This window comes from Macrotis lagotis, chromosome 1, assembly GCF_037893015.1.
Source record: "Macrotis lagotis isolate mMagLag1 chromosome 1, bilby.v1.9.chrom.fasta, whole genome shotgun sequence".
In the NCBI taxonomy this organism is placed as follows: domain Eukaryota; kingdom Metazoa; phylum Chordata; class Mammalia; order Peramelemorphia; family Peramelidae; genus Macrotis; species Macrotis lagotis.
The window spans coordinates 507234256-507261895 of NC_133658.1; the positions used below are offsets into that span (position 1 = coordinate 507234256).

The 27640-nt window shown below is 35.1% G+C and overlaps 1 protein-coding gene and 1 long non-coding RNA gene across 3 annotated transcripts in view; one reads left to right on the forward strand and one right to left on the reverse strand.

The window, feature by feature from the left end:
• The window catches only part of LOC141506896 (interleukin-10 receptor subunit beta-like), a 108933-nt gene that overhangs the window by 44564 nt on the left and 36729 nt on the right, over nucleotides 1–27640 (reverse strand). The window contains exons 8-10 of one of the 2 annotated variants that reach the window (XM_074214080.1): nucleotides 16200–16365; nucleotides 11465–11598; nucleotides 6858–7748 (exon numbers count right to left, since the gene is read on the reverse strand). In XM_074214080.1, coding sequence (XP_074070181.1) covers nucleotides 7092–7748; nucleotides 11465–11598; nucleotides 16200–16365 — 957 coding nt within the window. In that variant the 3' untranslated portion in view covers nucleotides 6858–7091. Of the gene's footprint in view, nucleotides 1–6857; nucleotides 7749–11464; nucleotides 11599–16199; nucleotides 16366–27640 lie in introns of those variants that run through there. The other variant, XM_074214083.1, reaches the window with a different exon arrangement.
• On the forward strand, nucleotides 2815–26579 carry LOC141506898 (uncharacterized). The gene is made up of 3 exons (XR_012474005.1): nucleotides 2815–2922; nucleotides 14211–14323; nucleotides 26412–26579. It is a non-coding gene; the product is annotated as an uncharacterized LOC141506898 (long non-coding RNA).

Genomic DNA, 27640 nt, shown 5'->3' on the forward strand with positions numbered 1-27640 from the left:
TAATTACCTAGCTGTGTGGCCTTGGGCAAGCCACTTAACCCCATTTCCTTGCAAAAACCTAAAAAAAAGAGTATGCTAGTAAATGTTTAATAATCAGGTTTCTGGGGGTATGTATGACATATCTTTATGTTTGTCCGCATTATTAAAATTTCTCCATCACTTTTTTTCTTAAACTTTTAAATGATTTCTTTTTATTTATTTAAGGCAATGGGGTTAAGTGGCTTGCCCAAGACCACACAGCTAGGTAATTATTAAGTGTATGAGGCTGGGTTTGAACTCAGGTCCTCTTGACTCCAGGGCCAGTGCTCTATTCACTAGGCCACCTGGCTGCCCCTCTATCACTTTCTTAAGTGCAGCCAATAAAAAAATACATCAAGTTCTAATCTGTAGCTTTTACTGATTTATGAGAGGGTAGTACTCATTCTGAAAATTTAACAATAAGCTCTAAGGAGCCTCTATGAACTGATCCCAGCACACCCCCAGAGATCTCAGGGTTTTTATTTTGGATGAACACAATAAGGGAAGTCTAAGAAACTTAAGAGTCAGATAATTTTAGAAATGGACAAAACCTTGGAAATCATGTATTCTGCCTCCTAATTTAAAGATGAAGCAGAAGGCTCAGAACTTAAATGATTTGTTCAAAGTCAAATGACTAACAATCGATGGAGTCTGGACCCAAGATAGGTATTCTGATTCCTGGGGCTTAATCTTCCATGCTACATTTATCTTTTATATAGCAAAATATCAACAAAGATGAGAAAAGAAATAGATGAATCATATACTTTAATTTATAATGGGATGCTGTGGAAGTAGCATTCACTTTGCAATCAAATTTGCTAGAGTTGAACTAACAGAAAAACCAATGAAAATGTAGCCTATGAATGGGACATGGCCATCTTTTTGGGCTGGCTCATTGCCTGTAATTCGTCCTAACAATGGCAGTTCTGTGGTTCCCAGAGATGGATCACCATTATCTGACTATGTGTCACATTCTCTGAATATTCTAGAGGTAACCCTCTTGCAGGGGAGTATACTCACTTTTATGATTTGTAAGGCCTCACTGACCTGCTTCCATTTATACATGGAAATCAGTCAACATGATGTCATTAATCCTTCAACATAAAAAAAATTTTACTTAATGATATGCCAAAAGCAAGAATAAGCATTACATCTACTGGATGTAATGCAACACAAAAATAATAGATATATCATAGGCAACATATTATGAATCATGCTTCTTCATTAATACAATTTTTGTGGAAGAGAATGGGAAAATACTTATAGAAATCTAGACAAGAGGCACATGAGTAAGCCTGTGCTTAGGACAACTCTAGATTGAAGTACTTGATCTCTTCAGGAACAATTCACATCATGGGAAGCCAAAGCTGTTTCTCCTCTTCTTTTTTTTTTTTCCTGATCCTCATCACTTATCTGCTGAGCAAATCTCTACTTCTACTCTTGGACTGCTGAAATAGTGACAGGTTCATTTAACTCATAATCACCCTTAAAAGAATGTAGAAAAAGTATTACACTAGTGAGAAGCAGTTTTCTGAGTTAGGCTGAGTAGGCAAACTCAGTTACTCATATAGTTATCCCATCCACATCTTGAGGCTTAGGGGTACAGTACCCCCAACAGTCTGGAAAATCTGTGAAAAATATTTTGGTCATCCCTTTGTACCAGAGAAGAAATCTGTTTTATTATGATATTAAAAGATAAACTATTTTGAAGTTATATAATACTATACATATATTTTTATATATTTCTGAGTTTCTAAACTTTTTCTGTTATTAAAATTGCTGTGTTGTCTGAGACTTTTACAAAACTCCCCCCAAAGTCCCATAATTTCTTATGCCAACCTGTGATATATTGAAATCATGATGAGGAAAGAGATAATTGTAAATTCTGAAATTAAGACTTTATCAAAGAAGCTTGCTGCAAAGATTTCCACTCTATTTCCTTTCTCATTTAAATTGTGTTGATTGTGATCATTTAAAAAAATTGTGCAAATGAGATTGTCTATTTTTTGTTCATGAACTATTCTACTATTCACAGATCTGAATTTTAATTTCTTCTTTACTCATCTAACTTGTTTTTGATGTCACTCTTTGGGGTCTGGAATAAGAACTTGGTCTATAATTAATTTCTGCCATCCTGCCTTCCACTTTTTCCAGAAGTTTTGTCAGATAGTGACCTCTTATTCTAGAGACTATAATCTTTAGGTTTATCAAATAGCACCTGCTGGTCTCATCACCCAGGAGGAGGTACAAGAGAGCCCTCAAACACTCAGACCTCCTCTCTCTTTGCAGAAATATGGGGAACTGCTAAGGCAGAATATTAAATAAATTGTTAGAAATTTTTTTTCACTTATACAAGAAAGAGTTCCACCTAAGGAGTAGAGGTGAGAGATGACTGCAATAATAAAACACATTAAAAACCAAAACAAAAATTCTCCTTACCTTCCAGTGGTGGTGAGACTACCACATAAAGGATCATAGAAATAGAGCTGGAAGGGGCTTTATAAGTCATCTTCACCCACCCTCTTCAATTTATATATGAGAAAATTGAAGTCCAGAAATGTAAAATGACTTGCTGGAAATCTTTGAGGAAACAATTGTTAGATATAGTCATAGTGAAGAAATTACATTGATTCTATATCATTTTGTAATTTATCCTAATTTGTAATTGATCCTATTTGGTATTTTGTATGACTGCTAAAGTCGCATTATCTCTTGTGAACTAAGTTTAGAAATACAATTCTTTTGCTAATCACAGTTCTATTCTTGCCTCTAGGAAACCTGTTATCCTTGAGGGACACCAGGCAGTCTGGTCTAGTATTGTTTCAACCACCAAGCTACCCTTCAAGGATGTCTGGTTTATTATATAAAAAGTCTGGATCACTGTCTCTACCCTTGCAGAACAGAGTAAGTTATTGCTGGCCCCCCACTCCCAATTTCCAACCATTGTGTTGTCCTCACCCCCATAATGCTGCTACCCTGTAGCCAATCTCAATATTTTCCTAATGTTCCCAATTGTATTCTTTGTTTTTATGCTTATAAAAAGGAGCTGTGCCTCTTCCTCTGGGTAACTAACCTAAGGTATCCATTTGATTCACTTTATTAACAGATTTGTACCTTGTTAATAAACTGATACAGCTCTGAATTCTTCACCTCCCTTTAGCTTTATTAAATTTATTTGAGACAAAACCCAAATCCTCTGATCTCAAATCCATTTGTTATAATGTTAAACCTACAAAACTGAGAACCATCTAATCATTATTGATGTGCAGCTCCTCTAGATCATATACATCTGTTTCCAGTCTTCCTTGACTTTACCTGTGTTTGCCAGTGTCAGATCAGTAGTTTTGTATGTTTCTCAAATAGATTAGCCCTTTAGTTCTTTTTTTAAAATTTTTCTTTATTCTCATTTTGTACAAATGTGTTTTTTTAACATTAATAAAATATTCTTGTTTAAGAATAAACGAAATACCCCTCCCCCGTAAATATAGACTTGCTTGAGCGATAAAGGGGAGAAAAAATTAAAATTAAAAAAAAAATAATAGTAATAATTGTAGGTATGGCCAGGTGGCGCAATGGACGAAGCACCAGCCCTGGAGTCACGAGCACCCGAGCTCACATCCAGCCCCATAGACCCAACAATCACCCAGCTGTGTGACATGCAAACCACCCGATCCCCACTGCCCTGCAAAAACCAAAAAGAAGAAAAACAAGACCTAAAATAAAATAAAATAGTAATAATAGTAGGGGTGGCTGGGTGGTGGACAGAGCATTGGCCCTTGAGCCAGGAGCACCCGGGTCCAAATCCGGCCTCAGATACCCAAAGACCACCCTGCCATGTGGCCCCAGGCAGGCCACCCAGCCCTACTTGCCCTGCACCCTCCCCCAAATAATAATAATAATAATAATAAATGTGCTTCAGTCTTTGTTCCAACACCAACAACTCTGTCATGGGTGGATCACATTCTTTATGGTAAGTCCATCCCAAAAGTTACTTCCATATTTTTCCAACGTTGCCATTGCTGATCACAACTCCCTCCTTTCTTATTTCTCCACTACCATGTACTATATTTTCTCTCTCTTTTCGCTCTGACTCTGCTGTAGGGTCGCTGAGTGGCGCAGCAGACAGATCGCCGGTACTGGTGCCAAGAGGCCCTGAGCCCCCATACCACCCCTTAGGCCCAGCATCCACCTGGCCCTATGGTCCTGGACAGGCCTTCCAATCCAGCACCTTGCAAAAAGTATAAAAGAAAATGTGTTATGTCTGACCACTCTCCCCTATGGTCCATCCTCTCCTCCTTTATTCACATCCCCACCCCTTACCCCTGCTTCCCCCTCCTTCTTACTCCAGATGTCTATACCCCATTGAGTATATATGCTGTTTCCTCTCCTAGCCACCTCTGATGAGAGCAAAGGTTCCCTCATTCCCCCTTGCCTCCCCCCTTCCATATCATTGCAATAGCTCATTGTAATAAAGAAAAGTCTTATTATATGAAATATCTTGGCCTATTCCCCCTCTCCTTTTTCTTTCTCCCATTACATTTCCCTTTTTTTTGATTGATTCCATTTTTACACCATATTTTATCTTCAAATTCAGCTGTCTCCTGTGCTTCAACTATAAAAGCTCCCTCTACCTGCTCTATTAACTGAGAAGGTTCATATGAGTATTATCAGTGTCATTTTTCTATGCAGGAATACATGCAGTTCATCATCATCATTAAGTCCCTCATATTTTCCCCTTCTCCTCCAACTTCTATGCTTCACCTGAGTCCTGCATCTGAAGATCAAACCTTCTATTCAGCTCTGGCCATTCCAACAGGAACATTTGAAATTTCCCTGGTTCATTGAAAGTCCATCTTTTTCCCCTGGAAGAGGACATTTAGCCTTGCTGGGTAGTTCATTCTTGGCTGCATTCCAAGCTCTTTTGCCTTCCGGTATATTGTATTCCAAGCCCTATGAGCTTCCAATGTAGCTGCTGCTAAGTCCTGTGTGATCCTGACTGCAGCTCCACGGTGTTTGAACTGTGTCACAACTGTGCCACAACTGGCTGCTTGTGATATTTTCTCTTTGACTTGGGAGTTCTGGAACTTGGCTATGATATTCCTAGGGGTTTGTTTTTTGGGATCTCTTTCTTGGGCGGATTGGTGGATTCTCTCCATTTCTATTTTGCCCTCTGCTTCTAGAATATCAGGGCAATTTTCCTGTAGTAATTCTTTGAAAATGATGTCAAGGCTCTTTTCCTGATCATGACTTTCAGGTATTCCAATAATTTTTAAATTATCTTTCCTAAGTCTGTTTTCCATATCAATTATTTTTTCAATGAGATATTTCATATTTTCTTCTAATTTTTCATTTTTTTGGTTTTGAAGTATTGATTCCTGATTTCTGGTAAATTCATCAATCTCCCTGAATTCTATTCTTTGTCTGAAGGATTTGTTCTCCTCAGAGAGTTTTCTTATCTCCTTTTCCATCTGGCCAATTTTGCTTTTTAAAGCATTCTTCTCCTCAATAACTTTTTGAACTGTTTCATCCATTTGACCTAAGCTGGTTTTTAGCATGCTATTTTCTTCAGCATTTTTTTGGATTTCCTTGACTAAGCTCCTGACTTCATTTTCATGTTTTTCCTGCATCTCTCTCATTTTTTTCCCCAGTTTTTCTTCTAACTCCCTCATTTGATTTTCAAAGCCTTTTTTGAGCTCTGTCATAGCCTGAGCCCAATTTTTGTTTTTCTTGGAATCTTTAGATGCAGGAGCTTGTGCTTCCTCATCTTCAGACTGAGTATTTTGATCCTTCTTGGGCTCATTTGCAAAATATTTTTCAATGGTGTTCCTCTTATTTCTCTGCTTGCTCATTTTCCCAGCCTGGGCCTGGTTTTGGGGTGCTTACTGAGGTTTTGGAACACTCCCACAAGGATCTCAGTGTGTGAGGCTCTGTCCTCCCTCCTGTTCTGTGAATGACCATAAGCGTCCCCCTTTGCCACGGGGCTGAGGTGGGGGGGGACCCTGCTGTTCTACTGGGGGGGGCCTAGACTGCAATCAGGATCTGAATGTGGTCAGAGCCCCAGAGTCCCGTTCCAGAGGCATAGGACAGAGCTCTTCAGTCTCTTTCTCTCTCTCTGCACTCCCCTCCCTCAGCTCAATGGGCTCATGCCCTGGAGGCTCCTGCTTACCAGCTCTGCCTGCTTCTGTTTCTGGATCTGGGCTGCTGAAAGACCAAGCAGCTCACTGTGTGCCCTGAGGGCTAGGCTCCACCTGCTCGCTCTGGCAGAGGTCCCCCACTGTTCCCCCACTTTGTGCCCGGTACTCCCCAGGATGCAGCTCAGGAGACTCCCCTGCTGCTGAGAGCTGCGGCTCCCAGCGCCCTGGGGCTGCCTCCGGGAGGCTGAAGTTCTTTCGCTCTGGCAGGCCACCCCTCTGCCAGGCTGCCCCTCCAACCCTGGGGAGCAGAGCCTTTCTGCTCTTTTCCAGGTTACCTTGAGTAGGAGAACTGCCTCACTGGGTCACTTTGTGGGTTCTGTCTCTCGAAAGTTTAGAGTCCTTAGTTTCAAAGTTTTATCAGAGAGCGCCTAAGACTGGATCCTTTATTGTTGCCATCTTGGCTCCGCCCCCCCCCCCCCCTTTAGTTCTTAACTTCTTATCTTCCCCTTCCCTCTCTCTTTTAGGTCTGAAATTTTCTGTTTCCTAAAGGACATATAAATTCTGGCTCAAAAAAAATTCCCCTGTGTGTGTGTGTGTGTGTGTGTGTGTGTGTGTGTGTGTGTGTGTGTGTGTTTGTGTGTGTGTGTATTTATACATACATATATATATATATATATATATATATATATATATATATATATATAAAATTGGGGGCCTCATCCTTCATTCTAAGAAATATTAAGCACATTTTAAGTCCAGTAAAAGTCTTTTAAGGTATCTCAACAATGTTCTACATAAAAAATAAAGTTCACAATATCTCAGTGCATTTAGTTTGTACATTTGATTTTTATCACGAACATTTGGCACCTTGGTTAGTGAGGGAGGGGAGAGAAAAAAATCTTATATTCATTAATGTCTGTGAGTTTAACTCATCAGGATTTATCTTCTTATATAACCATCCCCTAGGTCCACATTTGACTCTGAATTAACACTTTCATCAGAGGAAGCATTTTCAGATGAGAGGTAATCTTCAGAAGGTACACAGAAATGTGTGGAATGAGTTAGATGTTTTAATTCAGTTCCATCTGCATCCACTAAGTTGCTTTTATCTTCTTGCACAGGCAAAAATATTTGAGCAGAATCTTCTTCTGATGCTTTATCATCTCCACTGTCTCCTATAAAAACGGTTCTTAAATTCACATTAAAATTAAAGCAGTCTTCTAACCTAGAAGAAAAGGTACTACTTCCAGAAAGGTTGCTCCAGTTATGACATATTCTATTTACATCTGGGTTAGGTTTTAATGGATCTGTGTCAGCTGGAGAAGGGTCAGTCTCTGGATTTTCAGGTTCATTTGGGTCCAAACCAGTAGCATTATATTCTCTCCATGTGAATTTGGAGTCCTGACTTACAGATCTACAGGTAAAGCCATTTGTGGCATAGTTATTTTCTATACTCTGAGTTGATTCATAATCACTGTCACTTTTGTCATCACTGTCATAAGACATTTTTTTCTTCTTGGTCTTGGAAATCATCATTATCCTTGTAACTTTTTCATGAGGCATTTGTAGCAGGTTAGATTTGTGAGTTGAAAAATTCTTTAACAGAAAAAAAGGGGATGGGGAGGAAAGATTAAGGCTGAAATTTTGCTTTTTATAATTCACCAACAACCATCATTCCAATTTAAAAATCAATAATGGTAAACTTCTGAGAATATAAGATTGCAAACTTTTCTGTCTTATCTCTTAATTTAAAAAAAAACAAGAAAGTATAAAAATATTAAACCTATTCTAGAAAATGTATAGGAATCCTTAGCAGTTCCTCAGTGAACACTGGTTCTTCTTGTTTGTAATGCCTTCTACTCTCCATTCATTGTTAGGTCATTCAACCTTAACCTGACAAAATTTGTTATATATTTAATTCATCTATCCTGAAGCATATAGTGATCTGGTGGTAGACTGGATAATTTTCTTGTTAATAAATTATTATCTCTTATTAACTCAAGTTCCCACTTAAAATTCATTTAGTATTCATTGCATTAGGGAAACCTCATTAGTAATTAATTTTATATGTTTTAAAACATCAGAATACATTAATATAACTTATTAACAAATTAGGACAATTAAAAATATAGACATATATATCTGCATGCAATATATTGGCTATGATCAGTCATCACTAGAATCATCTCACACCCTCAAAAATATCCATACTTGTCTTTTCTGGAAATTCAGTCTAAAATATGGTTAAAGTCTCTTAAAAATTATTTTCATATTTCTCTTTAGGATTAGTCCTTTCTTTTTTGTCTGCTCTTCAATAAACACAAGAAATAGTCTTTCCCCAAATATACTCTCAGTCCCTCACTGACTTTTCATAAAGTTCTCTTTATAGAATTTGCTCTTCAAATGGGACTAAAAACATCCCATCAGAATAAGTCCATTCTCACCTTTTTTGACTACATAAATTCTTCCTAGATCCTTGTGGATCAAAGATAAATACATATTTTCTTCCTAACTCAATAAAGACATACATAGTACAAATTCTTCAAGGATCTTTACAGATCCATAAACATATTATTTCCCTGACTCAATAGGGAGAGTGACTTTTGATAGATCCTCAGGATCACAGATAAATGCACATAATTTCTTTCTGACTATATAAGAAAAGGCATTTCATATCAATCCATTTCTTATTTTAAAGTTTTATTTTTGTTTAAGCCATTTCTTTCTTTTTGGTTTTTGCAAGGCAAGGCATACAAATTTAGATGACTCGACCAAGGTCACACAGTACCTGAGGCTGGATTTGAACTCTTGACTCCAGGGCTGGTGCTCTTATCCACTGCACTACCTAGCTGCCTACTCCTAAGTCATTTCTTAACTGTCACTTCATATCGTCAGCCCAGATTATTATTATTATTATTATTATTATTATTTTTAACAATAATCTCTTTGAAATCTTAAAGCTATAGTCACAAGATCTAGAGTCTCTGTGATACAAACAATAAAAACAATCACACTGGAAAAACTGGAAAGAAGTATAAAAGAAATTAGGTGTAATTTAGACTGTATATTGCATTAAACTAAAAATGGGTATAAAATTGAATATTAAAATTCATATCCTAAAATGAACTAGAAGAGAACTACAACAGGTACACAGTCTTTGCTATGACCAGGAGGGTGAATTTTTAATTGAACATAGAATAGAAATGATTATAAAAAGATAAAATAGATAATTTCTATACATGAAAGTGAAAACAGTTTATGTGAATAAAATTAATATAACCAAGACAAGAAGGGAAGTACCAATTGGGTAAAAACCTTTTTTTTAAATAGAATATCTCCAGTAATATCTGGTACCAAATTACACACTTAACTAATAAACTCCAAGCTAGCCTCATAGATTAAAGGTCAACAAACACCTCTCAAAAGAATGAAAGATGAGCACACTAATGAACTGTTTTTGAACCTAAAATAAGTCTGACTATACTAGAAAAAAAAACTAGTTTTATTCTATGAAAGTAATAAAATGTCCATACTCTTTGACTTAGAGATTTCACTACCTGGCACATACCTTATGGCAGGGGAGGGTGGTCAATAGTAAAAAGAAAAAAGCCCTGGGATCTTAAATAACCTTTTGTTTTTAGTAAAGACCTAGAAACAAAGCAACTGTCTATCATTTGGGGAATAGCTATAATCCTATTGCAAAAAATAATGCCAATCCTACTTTAGAAATCTCTAATATCAATTCCTTCCAGAAATTATCATAGAATTTTGAACAGGATGGTGATATAAATTTCATTCAAACAACCCAAAAGAGTTCATAAGAATGTCTGAGTTCTGACTATACCAAGAGTTTAAAATAAAGTTAAAAAATATTAAGATAAATACTTTCAAGATGATCTGGTCATATATACATATTTAAGGTAAACTAGGGTGGTACAGTAGTTGGAGCACCAGGACTGGAGTCAAGAAAACCTTAGTTCATATCCAGCCTTAGATATTCAACTAGTTGAGTGACCTTGGGCAAGTCACTCAATCTTGTATGCTTCAGTTTCCTCATCTGTAAAACGCTTTTTTTTTTGCAAGGCAATGGGGTTAAGTAGCTTGCCCAAGGCCACACAACTAGGTAATTATTAAGTGTCTGAGACCGGATTTGAACCCAGGTACTCCTGACTCCAGGGCCAGTGCTTTATCCTCTACGCCACCTAGCTGCCCCTCCTCATCTGTAAAATGATCTGAAAGAAATAACAAACAAATCCACTATCTCTGTCAACCCCTCCCCCCCCCAAAACCCCAACTCAATGTCATAAAGAGTTAAAAATGACTGAAATAATGACACAATAACATGTCCAAAGCACTCTGGTAAGTTCTGAAAAGTAAGACAATCCCTGCTATCAAGAAATAGTACTAAGCTGAAGTAGCAATGAATATAATGAATACAAAGGAGTATGGGAAGATTTATGTGAACTGAAAAAGTAAAGTACAATTCTATATAATTATAATGATCAATCTTGGCTTCAAATAATATATTTGAAATACTTCTTTGGAGAGGTGGGGGCTTTGGTTATGTTTACATTACATATAATGTCAGAGTTTTTAAATATCTTGATTACTTTAGATTAATTGCTCTCTATTCTTTTTTGTTTTAAAGGACAGCACTCTGGGAGGGGTTGAAGAGGAATATTTTGGAAAATGTAAATCACATTAAAAATATAACAAAATTTTATTTTTAAAAAGCAGCAGGGGGGCAGCTAGGTGGCGTAGAGGATAAAGCACTGGCCCTGGAGTCAGGAGTACCTGGGTTCAAATCCGGTCTCAGACACTTAATAATTACCTAGCTGTGTGGCCTTGGGCAAGCCACTTAACTCTGTTTGCCTTGCAAAAACCTAAAAAAAAAAAAATTGAAAAAAAAAACAGCAGGAGGGGAGGCTAGGTGGAGCAGTGGATAAAGCACCAGCCCTGGAGTCAGGAATACCTGAATTCAAATCCAGCCTCAGACACTTAATAATTGTCTAGCTGTGAAGCCTTGGGCAAGCCACTTAACTCCATTGACTTGCCAAAAAAAAAAACACCTTAAAAAAACAGTAGGTGAAACAAGGGAAACTTTTAATTTCACTGAGGAAACAAACACACTTTCAAGTAATAGTTAAGGAATAGTTCAAGGGTGTATTGTAGTAAATATCAAAATAAGCATCTGTCTTGGAAACCCTTCATTATGCAGATTTTACAAGCAATCTTAAGATTCACTGATGGCAGAAGGAAGAGAATCTAATTTTCTATAAATAAAAACAAAGAAATGACATAAAAATACATACCAATGATTTGGGAAAATTTGTTTTTTTCGTGCATATATACCCTGCTTTTTTCAGGATTATCCCAAATATTATTATTGGGAAGATGATAAAACACGCAACAAATTTATAAGGTATTACAGTGTTTTTTTCTGAACCTGAAAATGAAAATTTTAAGTAGAATTATTTAAAGTAGAATTCATTATGTATTCAAGGAAGAACAACTCCCCCCCCTCCCATGTCTAGGAGTTCAAAATTTAGGAAATTGCCCTTACCCTCAAGCAATTTTAACAGTCTGATTTTCTTTTTTCTTTTTTTTAAAGTTTTTTTTGCAAGGCAATGGGGTTAAGTGGCTTGCCCAAGGCCACACAGCTAGGTAATTAAGTGTCTGAGGCCAGATCTGCAGTCAGGTACTCCTGACTCTAGGGCTGGTGCTCTATCCACTGCACCACCTAGCCGCCCCAACAGTCTGTTTTTCAAAAGATTCTATCTTCAACAAGGATGTAGCAAAATTCTCCTGTTTGTTTTTATGATTCTCTATGAATTTTTTCTATGCATTCTACAAGTGGTGTTGTCTTTAGAATTATCTTAATTTATATAATGGTTTTGCTTTCTTCACTGTATATCATTTCAAGGTTTTCTGTATTTCTTTATATTTTTCATATTCCTGATTTATTACATTGAAATAATATTCCATTAAACTAATATGCCATAACTAGGTCAACTTTTCTTCAGCTCTTTTCCAGTTTTTTGTATTACAAAAAGTGCTGGTTGGCATATTCTTGTATGGGTTATATCTTTTTTCACTCAATAACTTTCTGAGAGTAGAGGGATTAGTGGGTCAAAAAGTATGAACATATTTTTTTGTTTGCTATTATTATTTAATTACATATTGCTTTCCAAAAGGATAGAACCTATTCCAAGTATTACCAATAATGTAGTGATTGTGTTTTGACTGTTGTGTCTGTATTATACTTTGATCTCTTTAACCCACATTGCCATTTTAAATGATGTGAAGTAATGTATTGAAAGATCATGACATTGTGGATAGGCTAGTTTTAGAGTAAGGAATAGGGTAATATCCTCTCTTGTCATGGGAAATCATTTAAACTTAGGTACTCTAAGCAGCAGATGAGCTGCTGATCTACATCAGTAGAGAGAGATTAAAAATGACCTGTTCTTTATTGCAGATGAAACCACAGAGAGGGAACAAAAATGCAAATTTTCACTTCCTTCAAAATGAGAATTTGAACATTTTTTCATAGGGTTGCTGAAAATTTCTATTTCTTTCTTTCCCCTAGCACTACTTTTTGTATTATTTTAAAATTTATATTTTGGAGAATGGCCCTTGAACCTATACATTTTTATTTTTAGGTTTTTGCAAGGCAAACAGGGTTAAGTAGCTTGCTCAAGGCCACACAGCTAGGTAATTATTAAGTGTCTGAGACCGGATTTGAACCCAGGTACACCTGACTCCAGGGCCGGTGCTTTATCCACTGCCACCTAGCTGCCCCGAACCTATACATTTCTATGTAAGAGTTTGGATGTCAGATTTTTATCAGAAATGTTTATAACAAAGATTCCCCCCCCCCCAATATGTTTCTTACCTTATTTAGATGCATTCCTTATTTAGTCAAAACTTTGTTTTTTTAGATAAAATCAAATTTATTTTGTTTCTCATGTCTTCTTCTAATTGATAACTAAAGTAGCCATCCCTTTTCACAGTTGTGACAATGTAACATTTCATTAAAATATATTTTTAATGATTTAAAAATACTTAGATCTTTTTTTCAAAATGCATTTTGCTACTTTATTGAATCCTCATAAAATATTCCTTTTGATAATTTGGCATAGCTCTAAAACTCAAAGTTAACACTGGTAATATTTTATTACTTTGGCATATCCATGATATAAGAATATAGTTCAGTTATTTAAGTTGTTCTTTATTTCTTTAAGGAGCACTTTTATAATGGAATCTATTCAAGTGTTTTCATAGATTGATTTTTTTTCAAATAATTTATTCATTTTGTTGTCATTTGAAATGGAGTTTCCTTTTCAACTACGGTTTTCTGGATTTTGTTAATATTAATAGAATTGAAGTTAATTTGGGGGATTAATTTTGTAGTCTGCAATTCTGCTGAAGTTGCTTCAGTTATTAAATGAATAAGTACTAATTTTTCTAATTAATCTTTGTTGATTCCCTGGAATTTTCCAAGTCAACCTTCAATGAATTAGCAGATTGGGACAGTTTTATTTTCTCTTTATCCATGTTTACTCATTAGATTTTCTCATTGCTAATACTAGTAATTATTCAGAAATATATTAAATAATAGTGGAAACAAAGGGCATACTTACTTTACATCTATATTAGTTAGGAAAACTTCAGTGTATCCCTATTACACATGCTGTTTGCTTTTGGTTTTAGGTAGATAATTTTATGATACTTATATGATGCTTATACTTTGAAAAGTTATTTTTGCTTTTGCTGTATATGAGTGTCATACTTTGTCAAAAACTTTTTAAAAATTGATTTAAATAATCATGTAGCTTTAGATGTTTTTATTTTTAATATGATTCATTGTTTTGGTTGGTTTCCAAATGTTGATACATCTAGCATTTCCGGCTAGATTTATCAATTTAGTCATGATGAATGATTTCTTGGAAGAATTACTGTAATCTATAAGAAGACTTTTATTTAGAATTTTTGAATTGATATTAGTTAATGATATTGATCTATAGCTCTTTTGTGTTTTATCCTTCCTTGATTTAGGTGTCAGGACTAAATTTATCTCATAAAAGGAGTCCTGTGAAGTTTCTTCTTCTCAACTCATAAACAGAAGCCATTCCATCTCACATAATGAAATCACCCTTCTCCTAACCAAGGTAAGTCCTACTACATGTAGAGGTGATTCCATTTCATCCCGTCTTCTACAAGAGTTTTTCCCCTCTATGGTCCCCACTTTCTCACTTATCTTCGATCTCTTCCTGTTCATTTCCCTAAAGTCCACAAACATACACATTATCTCCCTCATCCTTAGAAACCCCTTACTTAATCCATCCATCCCCACTGTGGCTAAACTTTGTGGCCACATTTGACCTTGAGTCTCCCTGACTCCAAGTTTATTGCTTTATCCCCTACACCTTCAATAAACCCACCTGACTCCTACTTTGCTGAAAAAAAATATAGGTCTTCTGTTAAGAGTTCCTTCTTTTTCTTATGCCATAATTAAAAATCGCTTAATATTACATTCATTCTCATTCTCTCTCTCTCATTGCCTGTATCCTTTTTTGTTTTTGTTTTTTGCAAGGCAATGGGGTTAAGTAACTTGCCCAAGGTCACATAGCTAGGTAATTATTAATTGTCTGAGGTCATATTTGAACTCAGGTCCTCCTGACTCCAGAGCTGTGCTTAATCCACTGTGCCACCTAGCTGCCCCCATTGCCCTGTATTTCAAGGAAAAGTTGATATTTTCCTTGTCAAGGTCAATCCTCTTACATATGTACTTGATCTTATAGTTCCTCTTGTCTCACCTGGTAACTTATCTAATTGATTGCATCCCTCTTTTCTCTCATCTTCAATCGTACTGCCTACAAATGTTTAAGTTTCCTCTAGCTTTAAAAAAAAATCCACTTGACTCTGAAATTGCCTCAAACTATTCTTATATCTTTTCTCTTGTTACTGTTTATTTGTGTTTGACTCTTCACCACCCTGTAGACCATATTGTCCATGGGGTTTTCTTGGTAAAGACAATGTAATGGTTTGCCATTTCTTCTATGGACTAAGGTAAATAGAAGTGAAATGACTTTCCCAGGGTCACAAAGCTAATACGCGTCTGAAGCTACATTAGAACCCAAGTCTTCCTGACTACAAGTTCAGTGCTCTATTCCCTAGAGCAAGTAGCTGCCTCTCTATTTTAATCTAAACTCCTAAAAAGAGTTAATATGCTGTTTGCCTCCATTTCTCTATTTTATAATCATGTTTCTACTGCTTACAGTCTAGTTTCGACTATACATATCACTCTACTGAAACTGCTTTCTCTGAGTGAATCAGTTATTTCTTCATTAATACATCCAGTGGTCTTTTCTTTGTCCTCACCCTACTTGACTTCTTGGTAACTTTTAGTAATGTTGACCACCCCTTCCTCCAGGATATTCTTTCTTTCCTTGACCTCTAGGACATGGTATTAAAGAATTATCTTTTTTGCCTTTGTACACTAAAATACAGGATGCTCCCATCTAACCTGTAGCTGGAAAATTCTCTATGTGAGTCTTCCCCATTAGAATGAGAGCTCCTTAAGAACAGGGGTTCTAACTTTCCTATTTGCATCCTCAATGCTTTGCATAGAATAAATGCTTCCCTACACTGATGAAATGAGAAGTTCAGATCTAATATGATATATGCTTTTGTCTACATTTACACAAAATTCCTAATAACTTCAGATTTTTTTATTTCAGCCAATCAGAAAGGGTAAGAATGAAGCGTTTTCCAATTTAGAAAGAACTTTTAAAGAAAAATTTTGATGGTCATATTTGATGAAACTTTTTTTATATTAGGTACCAGTAAACTGAATAGCCAGGGAAAGTGAGTGGGAGATTCACATGCTGCAGTGTTAGTTGTGGTGGTGAATGAATAGCCAATGAAAAACTATACATAAATTATGAGTGAACAACAGAAAATCTACCCTCCAATCCCACTTATTTTGTGCACAACTTATCTTGTGTAAAATTCAGAAGTAAAATATGCAAAATTGCAACATACCTGATTCTTGGCTAGGAGAAAGCATGATACATTTTAAGGGAGACAGTATCATATTATCCTTAGATGGTAAATCCCAGTAAGCAGATATACAGTAATTTGAATTTGGAATCACAGAGTCAATTATGGTTTCTACATATTCTCTATCAGCCATTTCAAATTTTAGTTCCTGAAATGAAAACCAATATTTACCTTTAAAATAAGTTTATTATAAACACAATGTGGAATATAAATATAGTTAATTAAATTTACATTGTAACTACTTATTTTTAAACAACAATTTCAATGCATAAAATCACATAAAAGTTTTTCTAAAACTTCCTCTAAGGTTCCAACAAGATTTTTATTTCATTTATTCCCATTTTTCATTTTATATGATCATATAATATGAACTGGCTTTCTTTTTAAAATCATTCTTTTATTTCTCATACTTGCTGATCTTTATTTACATCAATGTTACACAATTTATTTAAAGAATCTCCCTATTTTTGGATTATTAGTTTGCTTCTATTTTTTTCCAATTACAAATAATGTTGCCCTGAAAAATCTTTGAAAAAAGTAACTCTTTAAAAATGACTTTATATTTCCAGCAACTGTACTTTTGGAATAAAGATTAATAACATTTCTGTAACTTTTACTGTATGCTGCCAGATTGGTTTTCAAAAGATTGCAATTGAAGGTTTGCAATTCTACCAGCAATGAATGACCACATCATTTTTCCCACACAACTTCACTAACACTGAGTTGTTTTTAATTATTTTTGCTTATTTGATAGGTCTGAGATACCTTAAAGTTAATCTAATTTAAATCACCCTAATTATTAATGAAGTTGAACTTTTTTCTTTTTTTCCCCCCCACATTTAAGTATTTTACATTTGATCATCCTATAATACTGCTATTACTTAGTATACAATACATTTCACATTGCATCTGCTCATGTAAATTTTTCTAGGTTTTATAGAGCATCCTGCTCATATTTCTTATAGCTTAATAGCATTCAATCATAATCACATAGCACAATTTGTTCAGTCATTCCCCAACTGATGGGTATTCCCTTAATTTCTTACTCCTTGCTATCAGAAAAGAGCTGTTATAAATAGCCTTAAACATATAAGTCCTTTTTCGTTTTGCTTTACATCTCTTTTGGAATACAGATCTCACAATGGGATTGCTAGGTCAAAGGGTATGTACGGTTTTATAGCCTTTTGGGCATAGTTCCAATTGCTCTATAGAACAGTTGCAACAGTTCAAAACTTCTCCAATAGTATATTAATGTCTCATTTTCCCCAAATCTCCTCTAACACTTGTGATTTTTCTTTTGTCTTGTTAGCCAGTTTAGTAGGTATAAGGTAGTACCTCAGAATTGTTTTCATTTGCATTGCTCCAATCAGTAGTGTTAGAATTTTTTTAAAAAATATGACTATAAATAGCATTGATAACTTATCTAGAACTTTTGATCATTTACCAATTGGGGAGTAACTAATTTTTTAAAATAAATTTGATTCAGTTCTCTAAATTTGAGAAATGAGGCCTTTATCAAAAAAAATTTTTTTCAATATTTCCCCCCACAGCTACTATTGCTAACAGTATTTCTCTCCATCCTATTCCCTCCATCCCCATGTATTCTATGTCCCTCTACAAGTATTTTGCTTGACTAGCCCCTCCCTAATTTGGTCTTTCTTCTATCACTTCTCTCCCCCTTTCTTTTATCCCCTTCCCCTCCTACTTTCCAGTAGGGTAAGATAGATTTCTTTGCCCAATTGAGTGTTTATATTACTCCCTCTCTGAGTGAATTCTAATGAGAGTGAGGTTCCCCCCCTTCCACTCCACTGTAAAAGCTTTTTCTGGTCTCTTTTATGTTGACTAATTTAGCTCGTTCTACCTTTGCCTTTCCCTTACTGTCTTTCACCCCTATATTTTATTTTTTGAGATGTCATTCCTTCATATTCAACTCTCACCTGTACCCCATCTCTATATATTCCTTCTAACTCCCCTAATAAATAAGAAAGTTCATATGAGTTATCAGCATTCTCTTTCCATTTTTAGGAATATAAACAGTAGTTGAACATTTTTTGAGAGACTTAAATATATGACTTTTTGAAAAGTCTATTCAAATCAAATAAACAAATATTTATTAAGTGTCTATTCCAGGTCAGGCATGTTGCTAGCTTTCAATTAATATAACAAAATATACTTTACATATTTTATCTCATTTGATCCTCACAACAACCCTTTGTAACAGATGCTATTATCCCTATTTTACAGAGATGAGGAAACTGAAGCTAAGAGAGGTAAAGTTATTTGCCCAAAGTCACACAGCTATAGTTATTGTCTGAGGCAAGATTCAAACTAAAGACTTCCTGACTTAGAGTTGGAGATTCAAATCTCCTCACCTGTAAAATGGGAATAATAATAGCATCTATCTGACAACATTGTGGGTAGGATCAAATGAGGTGTTGTATGCGTAATAACCATATGGCTTTTTTGAAAAAAATTATTTTGTTTATATGTAGTATTAAAGTGATAGTGTAAGACCCTGAGTTTCGAAACCTATGAACTTTTGCCTAAATTCTGCTCCTAAGTCTCTGCCTGGTCAGTGCTCTAAGTTTCTGCCTCGTCATCTATTGGACCATGCAATGGGGGAACCTCCCCAAGGACCTGCATTCAATGATAACATGCCACACTATCTCAAGACAACCAGCAGATGCTTGGAAATCCCATACTGAACCATATATAAGGTCTCTCCTCACTTTACTCAGGGTTCCAGGATACTAGCCCTGTCCTAGGATGGAACCCTAGCTTGAGCTAGTTTAATAAACCCTTGCTATTGCATCTCTATCATGTCGAGTGCCTCTGTTCCGTAATTGGGGACTTTTCTCAGACCCTAATAATAGTTCTACTATCATTGTGCCAGTCTTGTAAACCTGGCAGAAATCCTGTTTGGTAATGATGAATAATTTTTTAAAAGTAAGATTAGCTGTTAGTTTGTTTAGTATTTTAACAAACAGCATAAATTTTTTTCAGTGTCATCCTTGTCAAATTTTATTATTAATAGTAAATTATTTTTTCCAATTATATGTGAAGAAAAATTTTAACGTTCATTTTTTTTTTTAGGTTTTTGCAAGGAAAATGGGATTAAGTGGCTTGCCTAAGGCTACACAGCTAGGTAATTATTAAGTGTCTGAGGCCAGATTTGAACTTAGGTACTCCTGACTCCAGGGCCAGTGCTCTATCCAATGCATCACCTAGATGCCCCTACATTTATTTTTTTTGAAAGATTTTGAGTTCCAAATTTTTCCTCCTCCCTCCCTCCCCAAGATGGAAAGCAATGTGATATAGGTTATACATGTTCAATCATGTAAAACATTTCCACATTGTTCATATTGTGAAAGAAGAATCAAAATAAGAGCAAAAAAACCAACAAAGAAAACACCTGAATATAGTGTGTTTTTATATGCATTCAGACTCTTTAGTTTTTTTTTTTTTTTGCAAGGCAAATGGGGTTAAGTGGCTTGTCCAAGGCCACACAGCTAGGTACTTATTAAGTGTCTGAGACTGGATTTGAACTCAGGTACTCCTGACTCCAGGGCCGGTGCTTTATCCACTGCGCCACCTAGCCACCCCTGCATTCAGACTCTTAACAGTTTTTGCTCTGGATATGGATAGCATTTTTCCATCAAGGATCTTTTTGAGATTGTCTTAGGTCATTGTGTTACTGAGAAAACTAATCATATTTAATCATCACACACAATTATTTCTTATAAAACAATAGTAGAGCATAATAGTCTTATACCATATTCCACAATGATGGGAATCCTCTAAATTTCTACTTCTTTGACATGACAAAAGAGCTGGTATAAATGTTTCTGTTCAGGTGGGCCCTTTCCCCCTTTTTAATTATCTCTTTTAATTTATCTCTTTTAATTTTATCTCTTTTAATTAACCCCATCTTAATTCCTAACAGACCTAACAGTGGTACTGTTGGATCAAAAGTTTGATTGCCCTTGGGCATAATTCCAAAGTGCTTCCAGAATGGTTGGATCGGTTCACAACTCTAACTAATGCATTAGTGTCCCAATTTCCTCATATCTTCTCCATTTATCCTTTTCCTTCTCTTCCATATTAGTTGATATTAGGTGTTTTAATTTGCCTTTCCCTTATCAATAGTGATTTAGAGCATTTTTTCATTTGACTATAGATAGTTTTGATTTCTTCATCTGAGAACTGCCTGTTGATAGATATCCTTTGATCATTTATCAATTGGGGAATGACTTGTATTCTTACAAATTTGATTCAGCTCTCCATGTAATTGTGAAATGAGGTCTTTATCAGAGAAACTCACTACAAAAATTGTTCACCGCTTTCTGATTTCCTTCTAATCTTGGGTGCATTGGTTTTGTTTGTGCAAAAACTTTTTAGTCTCTAATGTTATCAAAATTATCCATTTTGTACTTCATAGTATTCTCTCTTGTTTGGTCATAGATACTTCCCTTCTCCACAGATCTGACAGGTAAACCAATCATTATTCTTCTAATTTGCTTATGGTTATCACCCTTTATATTTAAATCATATATTTTGTCCCTATATGGTGTGAGTTGTTGGTCTATCCTTAGTTTCTGTCATACTATTTTTTCAGATTTCCCTGCAATTTTTGTCAAATAGTGAGTTTTTATCCCAAAAGTTGGAGTCGTTGGGTTTATCAAACAGTAGATTACTGTAGTCATTTGCTACTATGATTTGTGTATCTAATTCATTCCACTGTTCCACTACTCTGTTTCTTAGCTAGTACCAAAGAGTTTTGCTGACTGTTGCTTTATAATATAAATATAGTTTATATATAATAGTTTTATAATTTATATTATAATGTATTATATAATTATATAGCATATATAATTATATAATTTATAATATAATAATAATTTATAATATAGTTTTTGATCTGGTACAGCTAAGCCACTGGTCCTTTACATTTTTTCCATCATTTCTCTTGACAGTCTTGACTTTTCTTCTAGATGAATTTTGTTATTTTTTTCTAGTTCTAAAAAATAATTTTTTGGTAGTTTTTGATTGGTGTGGCACTGAATAGGTAAATTAAGGTAGGATTTTTATTATATTTGCTGGGCTTACTCACAAGCAATTGATGTTTTTCCAATTATTTAGATTTGAAGAGGCATGAAAAATCCATTATAGCAGAGGGAAAGAAGCGAAAAGTGTTTTGTAATTGTGTTCACATAGTTCCTGGGTTTGTTTTGGCAGGTAGACTCCCAATTATTAAATAATGTCTACAGTTATTTTGAATGGAATTTCTCTTTCTATCTCTTGCTGCTGGGTTTTGTTGCTAATATCTTGAAATGTTGAAGATTTATATAGATTTATTTTATATTTGTACCTTTGCTAAAGTTGTTGTTTTAAGTTGTTTTGGCAGGATTTTCTAGGTATACCATCATATCTCAGTGTGAGACTTTTGTTTTCCTCATTGCCTATTCTAATTCCTTCATTTCTTTTTCTTTCTTATTAAAACTAACATTTCTAATACAATATTGAATAACAGGGATGATCCTTGTTTCACTCCTTATCTTATGGGAATGCTTCTAGCTTATTCCTTTTGTGCTGTACTACATGGCAATAGGTCCATCAAAAAATTAGTTATGAATTTGGGCAAGTTATTTTTTGGGGCCTCATTCTCTTTCTTTGCCAAGTAAGAAAGCCAGATTAGATAATCTCTAAATTTCCTTCTTCCTCTGAACATCTGTGTTCTAAATTCCCCTTCAATTTAGACATTTATGGTTCTAAGCTACTGAAGAACCATTTGCCTACTCCTACTCCAGGAACCTTTTTGTATTATTGAACTTGTTTTAACCCACCCACCCTTATCAGGGACAGGACTGCTTGGAAACATAGACAGCTGGAGAAAGCCTAAGGGCCTTGGTGGGGGGGGGGGGTAGATCTCCTACACACTTTCAGGAATCATAGCATCAAAGAATCGATTTAGCTCTAGCTGGAAGCTCATTTAGTTCAGTCCTTTCAATTTACAAATGAGGAAACTGAGGACCAAGGAGAGTAAGTGAATTGCCCAAGGTCATAAAACAGACTTTAGATGATAGGACAAGGAACTGAGTCACAAAACTGAGGTCAAAGAGGTTAGAGATCTTTCCTTGACAAATTCATAACAAAGATTCTCTTTGAAACCTCAGATTTCTATACAGGGTGTGCTGAATCCAGCTCAATTTTGACTAAAAAATCAGTTGTTAAATTTTCAGTGTGAGCATCTACACCTCATAAATCCATAAGTGAAAAAAATGGAAATCAAAATCCTCCAAAAATGAATGATGAGAACTATTGTTACATGTAATTGGAAAAATAAAATGCTATAAAGTGGGAAATAAAGAACTCATCAAATGCTACCAAAACTAAAATTTTACAGAATCTGAATGAACACTATGCTCATTTTAAAAAAAAATCTCTTATGTTTTTCCTTCTTTTCCCATCTCATGATCTTCTTTATTTTCCCTTAGTCCTAAATCCTCATACCCAAAATGACTAATATGTAAACATGTTAAAAACAAATGTATTTTGATCTAGTTCAGACTAGAACTTTTCTGTAGACTTTTTCTCTAAGCACCATGTGGATTGCCAACGTTCTTAGGACTATTTACCTAAGGGGAGAGGGGTGGGAAGGGAGAGTGGAAGAAAGTTGTATAACATAAATATACAAAAGTATAAATGTTGAAAAACATTCATAACATGTAACTGTAAAAATAAAATAAAATTGTCAACTAAAAAATAATATCATACTACAAAACCTTTGATCTTTTAAGGTAGAACCTGCATAATCCTAACTGTGGATCTTTGTTAATAGAATTGTTTCTTTCTGACTGATAGCATTATTTTCTCCTTGACCTAAGAGTTTTGTAATTTGGCTAAAAATTTCTTGAGAATTATCTTTAGAAATCTCTTCCATTTGGCCAATTTTACTTTTTAAGATGCTTTTTTTCTTTTTTAAGTATTTGACTTATTTTTTCATGATTCTCTTGCATCCTGCTCATTTTTCCCCATTTTTTCTTCTTCCTTTCTTTTTTGAGTTTAGAAATTCTTTTTGAGCTTTTCCAAGAGAACTTTTGGGGAGTAAGACCTATTCATGTTTCTCTCTGAAGCATCACATATAGGTCTTTAGATACTTTTGCTCTCTTCTGAGTTTGTATTTTGATTTTCCTATTACCACAGTAGCTTTCTATGGTTAGGACTCTTTTTTTTTTTTTTAAATTCATTTTCTGGACTACTTTTTGACTTTTAAAGTTGACCTCTGCACCTCAAGTATGGGAGCACTGTCACAAACTTTTTGCATTGAGTTCTGGGGCTAGAGGCCTCACAGCTGGTCTGTTGTGCCATTGGCCTTAAGAGTCAGGACCACAGAGCCTTGGCTGCTGATCTATATTATGGCTAAAAGCCTCATACTGGCTTGTTTGGATAGTCCTGGGCTGAGCAATGCTCTCCTTTTACCCAAGTGAGAGAGTCCTTCCAGATTATCTTGGACTGGAAAATTGTTTCACTCAGTCTTTTTTGTGGGTTCTGTCACACCAGAATTCATTTAGAAGCTTGATTTAATATTGTTTCTAGTGAAACTGAGGAGTGCCTAGGCAACTTTTTGATTTTTCTCCACCATCTTGATTCCATCAATTCTTTGTCAAGTTTTAAAATCAACAAAGGATATTAAGAGCAATCAATATGGAGCTTAGAGATAAGGTCTACAGGAAGGAAATGGTCTAGTCTGAACCAAGATCAAAGAATATGGATATCAGGGTAGTGGGTAGTCGAGAATTTACTACCACAGTTTTCCAAGGATAAAGTCCAGTATTTCCACTGCATCATATATTATTACATCTTGCTTTGAAAAAACAAAACCCAAACAGCAAAAGCAAAAACAAACAATTCCCTTGTCCCTCCCCTTCCCTACCCCCCCCCCCCATATGGGGCTATTGTGGTTGGAGTAAGATTTTTAAATTAATCTAACCAGAAAAAAATAATTTCTTCTTTTGCTAAGACCAGAAACTGCTATTAGACTAATGCTCTATACTTTACTAATGCTAGATTCCTATTTCACATTGTTTTGACAGAAATTAGAGTTCTTTAAGGAAAGTCAGGAGGTTCAGAGGATAGAGGACTGGGCCTGGAGTCAGGAGTCAGGACTACTCTTTCTGAGGATCAAGTCTCAGATCAAGATCTCAGATATTTACTAGTTGTGTGATCCTGGGCAGGTCACTTAACTCTTATTTGCTTCAGTTTCCCACCTCTGTAAAATGAACTGGAGAAGGAAATGGCCAACCTCTCCAGTATCTTTGCCAAGAAACCCCAAAAGAGATCATGAAGAGTAAGACACTGAAAATTAAACAACAACAAAGATCACTGTATATATTTTTCCACCTTTGATTTGATTGTCAAGGGTTTTTGTTTTGTTTTGTTTTAGCCTTTCCTCCTTCTTATTTTCTTCTCTATTTCTGTTAATCTAAGCAATGTCAACCTTTCACCTTCAGTGTACTCATCTATAAAATGAGGATTAAAAACCTCATAATAACCACAATGGCTGTTATGAGGATAGAATTCGTTAATTTTATATAAAAACATTTTATAATGTATAAAAGTGCTATATAAATCTGATTTTTTTTAAAGATAGGAGCCATAAAGAGAACTATAAAGGACAACTTTTAAATTATTTCTATATAAACCAGAAAAGAGCTATAAGAATACTTCATTATTAGGTTGGGCAAATATACAAAAAAGTAAAATTACTTTTCAAAAGATTTAATGTAATATAAATTATTTTTTAAAACTTTTTTGGGGGGGTCCAAACTTGTATTTTCAAAAAAGTGAGGCATTCCAGATATTTTAAGAATTAATAAGCTTTCAGAAGTATATAGCAAGTCAAAAAAACCTAAATATTAGAATGCAAGAAATTCTATAAGAAAACTGCCAAGAGCTTCTGAACACAGAAAACAGTCTTTATCAAGAGAATCCACAGATTGACTCTAGGGGGGGAAAAGCATGTGGTGCAAATTCCAAAACAAACAACTGTTTCTTTCAATAATTCCAATGACAAAGAACAAATTCTAAAATCAACAATGAGAAAGACCTTAAAATATAAAAAGGAAAAGATATTTGAATGACTCAAGATTATTCTGTATCAACTAGAAATAGGGCAGAAAATGATATTATATGCTGTGAGGGTCAAATGAGATCAAGATGCACCCAAAGATGCTAGACTCTGAAAACCTGAGCCTAATCATTGATTAAAAAAAAAAAACCCTGAATATTTCATTTAAAAAAATCATCTGAAGGACTTCTACATTAAACTGAAACTAAACAGATTATCTGGTTTTAAACACCCCAGATAATAGAATACAAGATAGGTTTAAAAAAAAGTAAAGCAACCAAGTCAGGCAAAAGTAATGAAAGACAAAAAAAAGAAAAAATTCTAGAAAATGAAAGATTCCTATGAGATCTATGTTATTTATCGTCATCATTATTACTATCATCAGTAACAACATAATCAAGAAACTATTAGAAGATTCCTTTCTGGGGCGTCTAGGTGGTGCAGTGGGGGTGGCTAGGTGGTGCAGTGGATAAAGCACTGGCCCCGGAGTCAAGAGTACCTGGGTTCAAATTGGGTCTCAGACACTTAAGAATTACCTAGCTGTGTGGCCTTGGGCATGCCACTTAACCCCATTTGCCTTGCAAAAAAACCTAAAAACAAAAACAAAAAACCCCCAAAAGAATCCGAATATGGAAAAACCCATATAAAGTGATATAAAGTTATCACAACAAAACATAAATCAGATATTTATTATTACTCAATAGTTTAAAGAAAAAGAACGAGGGAAATCAGACAGTATGATAGAATAGGAAGAAAATTGATATAGCTGAGCTCTAACAACTATTTCACAAACATACAGAAAATGCACCAGAATGTTTCCTTATTCAAAGTCCAAAAGAAAAAAAAGAGTCATTTTTCCAGTCTAAGTTGGGATTGGGAGACAGAAATGTCTGTGGTCACTAAGGATAGAGTCTAGTCAAGGATATACCATATAGAACCTTCTAGACTAGAGATTCAACAAAGGGGTATGTATCAGGCCAAGAGGTCCCAGCTTCAGCACAGACCTTCTGCAGGTATCAGTAACAGATATCAACTGGCAATTCTAATCATTTGTCTTCAATATATAGGATCATAGAGCAGGGTAAATGGAACAACCAGGATGGACAAAAGAGGAGAACTGCTCCTGTATAGCAGTCCAAAGCAAAGAACTACTGCAGGCCAGAGGTTTTAAAACTGAGAAACAAGCACAGAAGAAGCAGCAGCTATATGGTCCAGAACCCAGGCCTGTATGTTAAAACAGGAATGTTTATTATTGTATAGCTTGCATTTTATTATATATTTTTATATTTATTATGCAGCATATGATTATTATATTATTACTATATTGTATTTTTACCATATTTGTAATATTGTTACATAATATACTTAATATGTTAGTTTCAAAGATATCCTACTTGTGTGTCTTCCTCTGAAGCTCCTTCTGTTCCCTTTGCATTAAAAAAATACTACCCAAATCCCTTTTTTCCCTTTTTTGACATCCAGATCACCTATTCTCTTTGCCTTCCCAAATGAAAGAAAACAAAATCCTCCTAAATATCAATGTAAGTTTATATATTCACATTTAAGAGATATGGGTTGTTTAAATACACAGACAATTTGGAGACAATTGTACAGTCCTGGGTCACCCATCAGCACCCACAGTGTTGTCGCCATACCACTAGCACCCTGGTTGGGAGACATTGCAGGCAAGGAAAGTTAAGTCAAATATTTGTTGAGTGACTGGCATGTCGAAGCACTCTACTAAGAGCTGATGAAAGATGGAAAACAGTCCCTGCTCTCAAGGACAATGATAAAATAAGGATAAACTGCTCACATTCAAATATGGTGAGATGATACATGTGATATGATCCTATCATTCTTAGGAGTCATTGAGGAAATCCAATTAGACAAGGCCTAGAAGTGGTTCCATTCTGTCTTGACTTTACAAAAATGGAAAGCAAGAACATGAAGTATACAAAGGGGGAGAAAGGAAAGAAAATTTGAGTAAATTATCTTACATTATCTTACATAATCAGGGTGTTCAAGAAGACAAATGAAGATGAGGTTATGGAGGGGAATGGCTGCCACCTCATCTGAACTGGTCAAAAGGAGAAAGAAGGTATACACACAAATGCATTTCACCCAATGGGAAATAGAAGAGAAAAGGGAAAAGAGGGTAGAGGAAATTAGAGGGAAGGTAGATTAAGAGAAAGATTTGTTGTTTGTTGAGTTCAACTCTTCATGATCCTGAGGACTAGAGCATGCCAGACCCTTCTAACCTTCAAACTGTCCATGGGATCATCTTTTCCATTTCGTT